The 6,000-nt window shown below is 57.8% G+C and overlaps 1 protein-coding gene across 1 annotated transcript; it reads left to right on the top strand.

Annotated features, from left to right (window-relative positions):
* The first annotated feature begins 690 nt into the window (after positions 1-690).
* Positions 691-3,409, top strand: MYOD1 (myogenic differentiation 1). Its single transcript, XM_004285533.1, has 3 exons — positions 691-1,656; positions 2,141-2,219; positions 2,480-3,409. Exons 1-3 carry the CDS (start codon positions 1,027-1,029, stop codon positions 2,728-2,730), a joined length of 960 nt encoding a protein of 319 aa, XP_004285581.1. The 5' UTR covers positions 691-1,026; the 3' UTR covers positions 2,731-3,409.
* Positions 3,410-6,000: the final 2,591 nt, after the last annotated feature.

Raw genomic sequence — 6,000 nt, 5'->3', positions numbered from 1 at the left:
CCGCTGAGGAAGCGCGCAGGTTGAATTGCGCAAGAGTTGGCTTCCCTCCCTCCAGGCTGGGACAGGACCTGAGTTTGGAGAGATTGGCACGAAGCTTTAGCAGCAATCATCGACTCCTATAGAGATGCAGCTGGGTTTCCAAGCTACAAGAGATGGGCTGGGCCCGCGACCCTCTGACTGACTCCGGGGGCAGGAACTGGCCAAGTGACACGACCGCCACGTTCAGTCTCAGGTTTCCCCACTTGGACTCTCAGTCTTCTTCCTCGCTTCTCTGCCTCTGACTCTAGCGTTCTGCTCTCTGAATGTCTCAGCCTCTTGGGTTTACCGCTTACCATCTCACTATCTCAGCTTTGAGTGTGTCTCTGCCTTACTGCCATGTGTCTCTTTGCAAATCTCTCCCGATCTGATTTCTACCCCTATCCTGCTCCTTGGTCCCCCACAAATCAGCGGACTGAGGGGACCCCAAAGTCAGCTCAAAGGTGAGCGCGCGGCCAGTGTTTCCCGCGGACACACGAGGAGGCCGGTGTTGGAGACATTTGCAGAGTGTGCCCGGGAGTCAAGTGCTGCCGCGTTGGGCTGCCAGCCTCTGCCTGTCTCTCTGCCTGGGGAGGGGCCCGAGTGCGCGCGCGGAAGCGTCAAGGGGTAGGGGGCTGGCCAGTCTCTGGCCCCTACTGCCACCCAGGGGATCCCAAGCTCCTCCCCGCTCTATTCCTATTGGCCTCGGGCGCCCCCGCCCCTAGCCGCCGGCTGCAGCTCAGGGGCCCTTAGGCTACTACGGGATAAATAGCCCCGGGAGCCTGGCTTGAAGTTAGGGGTGGGGAAGTCCCAGGGCGCTGCCGCCGCTCTCCTCGCCGTCCGTCGGTCAGGCGGGACAGGACAGGGCAGGGTGGGGGACAGCTGGGTGTACATTCAGACCCTCAGTACTTTGCTATCGCACTGCCGGTGTTCCGGAGCCGCAGAAAGTTTCTGGCAACCCCTGCCGCCGGGATTGGGCAAAGCCAGGACTGCGCCGCCCCCCGCCGGGATATGGAGCTGCTTTCGCCGCCGATCCGCGACGTAGACTTGACGGGCCCCGACGGCTCTCTGTGCAACTTTGCAACAGCGGACGACTTCTATGATGACCCGTGTTTCGACTCCCCGGACCTGCGCTTCTTCGAGGACCTGGATCCGCGCCTCGTGCACGTGGGCGCGCTCCTGAAGCCCGAGGAACACTCGCACTTCCCTGCGGCCGCGCACCCGGTGCCGGGCGCGCGCGAGGATGAGCATGTGCGCGCGCCCAGCGGGCACCACCAGGCGGGCCGCTGTCTACTGTGGGCCTGCAAGGCGTGCAAACGCAAGACCACTAACGCGGACCGCCGCAAGGCCGCTACCATGCGCGAGCGGCGCCGCCTGAGCAAAGTCAACGAGGCCTTCGAGACGCTCAAGCGCTGCACGTCTAGCAACCCAAACCAGCGGCTGCCCAAGGTGGAGATCCTGCGCAACGCCATCCGCTACATCGAAGGTCTGCAGGCGCTGCTTCGCGACCAGGACGCCGCGCCCCCTGGTGCTGCCGCTGCCTTTTACGCGCCTGGCCCTTTGCCCCCAGGCCGCGGCGGCGAGCACTACAGCGGCGACTCGGACGCGTCCAGTCCGCGCTCCAATTGCTCCGACGGCATGGTAAGGCCAGGACGCTGGGCTAGAGAAGTGAGCGCAGCTCTTGGTATATCAGGAATGTGTTTCCGAGGGCGGGTAGCGGACCCTCTGGTGTGAGGGTTGGGCGGGGAACCTTCCCGGGAGTGGACCCCCGGTGCCCCAGGCAGCTGTCACTGGGATGGCGTAGTGCTTTGGGGGGGGGCACGGGACGGATGCGATCCACCTGATTGGGGGCGCTATTAGAACACTGCTGGGCCGACACGAAGATCGTGTCGTTTTCTCCGCTTATCCCATGCAGATGTGTGCTCCTAGGTGACTGTCTGCCCTCTATTTGGTCCGGCATGCTGCAGACAGCTCCTGCCCACCCTTACTCCCCAACCCGGCCAGATCCGGGCCCAGAACTCTCGTGGCTGAGACTTAGGGAGTTGGAGAGGGGACGGCTGCAGGGAGTGATGCTCCAGCCCCGCGCGGTTCCCGGGCCTGACTCGGTAGCCCTTGCCGTTTGCAGATGGACTACAGCGGCCCCCCGAGCGGTGCCCGGCGGCGGAACTGCTACGAAGGCACCTACTACAGCGAGGCGCCCAACGGTGCGTATTCGCGCCTCCTTCCCACATTCCCTTTTGAGCTGCCCCGGCTTCTCTTTACCTAGGACCTCCTCGCTGGGAGATGGTACAGGGAATGAAATACTAAGCATGTACTTCCCTCCTTTTTCACCCTGAAATTTCGCGGGATCCTCCCGAATCTGGCCCGTCCTCAGTTTCCTGTCTGCCCCAAAGCACTGAGCCCAGAGGTGGGAGACTTGTCTGCGGCTCCACCTCTGCATACTAATCTACCCCTCCCCGCGCAGAACCCCGGCCCGGGAAGAGTGCTGCGGTGTCGAGCCTCGACTGCCTGTCCAGCATCGTGGAGCGCATCTCCACCGAGAGCCCCGCCGCGCCCGCTCTTCTGCTGGCCGACGCGCCGCCGGCGTCGTCTCCAGGCCCGCAAGAGGCGGCCGCCGGGAGCGAGGTCGAGCGCGGCAGCCCCACCCCTTCCCCCGACACCGCCCCTCAGTGCCCAGTGGGCGCGAACCCCAACCCGATCTACCAGGTGCTCTGAGGGGTTGGGCGGCCACTTCGGGGGGTGCCGCTGCCCTCTGGCCCGAGGGATGGTGCCCTTAGGGTCCCTCGCGCCCAAAGGATTGAGCTTAAATGCCAACTCCCCTCCCAACAGCGCTTTAGAAGCGACCCCTCCGGAGGTATGAGAGGCGGGGGAACTGATGTGTGTTTCCGCACCCCAGGGCAAGGACATGGTCCTTTTTTGCCACGCAGCACCCTTCCCTGAGACCCGCTGCGATGGCCGTTTGATGTTACTCAGTGGGCCAGAGCTGACCTTTGAGGGCCCGGGTCCTTCCTCTTCCTCGCCCCCTCCCCCATGGGGGGTGGGACCCACGCAGACCTAAGCCCCGCCCCCGGACACCCGGATGCTTAAAGGAGCGTAGCCTCTCTTTTCGGGAGCCCTCGGGACGTCGGCTCTTTCCCGCCGCTCCCTTGCCAAGTGTAACAGCTGTAAAGGTAACCGCTCCCACCCCCTCCCCCGGTTCAGGACCACTTTTTGTAATACTTTTGTAATCTATTCCTGTAAATAAGAGTTGCTTTGCCAGAGCAGGAGCCCCCAGGGCTGTATTTATCTCTGAGGCATGGTGTGCGGTGCGACAGGGACTTTGTATGTTTATACGGCAGGCGGGCGAGCCGCGGGCGCTCGCTCAGGTGTTCGAAATAAAGACGCTAATTTATACCGCGGTGGCTCCAGCTTTCGCTAGGGTTGGGGGCAGGATTTTGAAGGGGGCAGGATTTTGAAGGGGGGCGAAATCCGCAAACTGGGCCACCTGTACCGCAGCGACCCCTGTAGGCCGCAGACGGATTGCAAGGAGGAAGTTGGGGGAGGGAGGGGTGCGTATGTTTCCGTTATGTGAGGAGGTTCTTCTGACCATGACGTACATCACCACACACAGGTCATCTCGTTGTCAGGATGGATGTTAGAACGACCTGAGTAGTTAATAAAAGATCCACGCCTGTCCCACCACCCAGAGATTCTGATTTAAAGTATCTGCCGCAGATATCCCCGGCCAGGAATTAGTATTTTTCAGAAGTTCCCCAGGTGATTCTGAAGTGCGTACACGGTTGAGCATCACGCCCCTCCACACACACAGAGTGAAGCCAGGTATGGTGTCCAGAAGGATCACTGGAAAGTCATGTCCCCCAGATGCGACTCGGAATCCTCATGGGTAGAGGATGTGATAAGGTGCTCACAACATTATGAGGAAAAGCTGAATGAGTGTGAAGCAGCACTGTAAGCTGTAGGGTACTTCCAGGCTCTCAGTGATAGGTGTAATCACAAGGGGATGCACAGAAGGCCAGACAGGCACAGACACGACCACTCTAAGAAAGCCAGCACTTAGAGCATCCGGGCATTGCCAGATCTCATAAGAAGACAGGAGCCCAGAGCCTGCAAGGAGAGGGGCACGTGCAAACCTGCATCATCACAGATGGCATCAGTGCTCTTATCAAGCGATAAACACTCTGAGGGGAGAGGAGGGGCCATTGATTTAGCCAGGGGCCTGGGGAAGACTTCCTGGAAGAGGCGCCATTTGAACTGTCTTGAGAAACAAAAGAAGACAACACATCCACAATGCCCATAGATCCCCCCCCCAACACACACACACACAAAACAAAAGAAGACAACACATCCACAATGCCCATAGATCCCCCCCCAACACACACACACACAAGACAACACATCCACAATGCCCATAGATCCCCCCAACACACACACACAAAACAAAAGAAGACAACACATCCACAATGCCCATAGATCCCCCCAACACACACACACACAAAACAAAAGAAGACAACACATCCACAATGCCCATAGATCCCCCCAACACACACACACACAGAGGTACCTCTGAGAGGGTACCCCTGGATGGACGGCCTGGCAAAAGTTCTGCCCAACCCCACCCCCTAATTCACATACACTTGTCACTAGGACCTCAATTCCCCTTACATCCCACTCCTACAGATCGTTTTTTTCCTGAAAACCCTACAGGCCCACTTTCAAGGGCTCTTCTTACCAAGGAGGGGCGGGTGTGGAGAGGGCCTGGGGAATGCAAGCAAGACATAATGGCAGAAGGCAGAGCAGAGGATCTGCTCTCTGCTCTGGGAGAGCCTTTGCTCTCCCCAATGCAGGGCCCCTGGGGAGCCACCCAGGGCTGCTCTGTTACTAATGATCCTCTGCTTTTCATCTGGCTGCTTCCCCAGATGTGCCTTGGGGTTCTTTACACTCCCTTGAGACCGTTTGGGGCTCATTCATGAATTCATTCATTCAACAGATGCCAGGTCCCATGCTGGGTGAAAACAGAGACTGGTGGACAGAGTTCCTGACCTTGGGAAGCACGCAGACATTTGGGGAGACTGGATCTTTTAGCAGCTGGTTACATCACGATGAATTAAGTGCTATAATGGGGATGTATGTGGCAGAGGAACGCAGTGGGAACAGAAGGTATAGACAGCAAGCAGCCCCTAATAAGAGTCTTGAAGGAATAGGTAAGGAAAGAGGCGCCAAATAAGGATGCTGCAAGCTGAGGAAATAGCAAAAGGGCAAAGACCCAGAGGTGACAGGAAGCAAACTGTGCCTTCATGGGGCCAGCAGTGCTCACAGGGAGGGGCCAGAGGTGAGATGGGGCAAAGGGCCACATTGGACCTTATTTGGGCTTTATCCCAAAGGCAATAGGGAGCCATAGAGGAATCTAACCGAGGAAAGGATACAAACATATCTGTATTTTAGAAAGGCCAGTCTGGACTGGCAGAATGGATAGGAGGGAACAAGACTTGAGACAGGAAGACTTGTCAGGAGGCCACCAGGGCTGCTCAGAGGAGACATGACATGGCCTGAACTGGGGTTGTGACTGGGGATGGGAGAGAAAGCACAGGAGTAGAGACAGTTGTGCCAGATAAAGTGTAGGCGTTGACAGTTCAATGGAGAACCTTGAGGGCACAGTCCCTACCCTCATACGGCTTAAAATCCACTGGGGAAATAGCCATTAGACAAAGAATCAAATGAATAAATACATTTGTAGATGTTATACATGATGAGAAACTCCATAAGGAAAAGTAAAGGGCGCAGTGAGAGATGATAATGAGGTATGAGACGGTAATCAGGCAAAGGGAGGAGGAAGCAGAGCTTCTGTGCTGAGGGAACCAACCATATATAAGAAGAAGGCCCCAGCAGCCTATAGGGTTACTATAGCCTATAGGGAGCTAGTGTGCATTAGAAAAAGGTGTCCCTTCTTTCCCAAGGACACTGCTCTGCACCAGGGTTCATGGCTAG

This window comes from Orcinus orca, chromosome 8, assembly GCF_937001465.1.
Source record: "Orcinus orca chromosome 8, mOrcOrc1.1, whole genome shotgun sequence".
Taxonomy (NCBI): domain Eukaryota; kingdom Metazoa; phylum Chordata; class Mammalia; order Artiodactyla; family Delphinidae; genus Orcinus; species Orcinus orca.
The sequence above is the reverse complement of the archived record's forward strand: the minus strand, read 5'-3'. Positions and strand labels throughout refer to the sequence as shown.

What these genes read in the sequence shown, in the direction of transcription:
- MYOD1 (XM_004285533.1), top strand. Translation starts at nt 1,027, where the DNA reads ATGGAGCTGCTTTCGCCGCCGATCCGCGACGTAGACTTGACGGGCCCC. An exon ending in CCAATTGCTCCGACGGCATG is followed by an intron (nt 1,657 to 2,140) that starts GTAAGGCCAGGA and finishes TGCCGTTTGCAG; the next exon opens with ATGGACTACAGCGGCCCCCC. An exon ending in CTACAGCGAGGCGCCCAACG is followed by an intron (nt 2,220 to 2,479) that starts GTGCGTATTCGC and finishes CTCCCCGCGCAG; the next exon opens with AACCCCGGCCCGGGAAGAGT.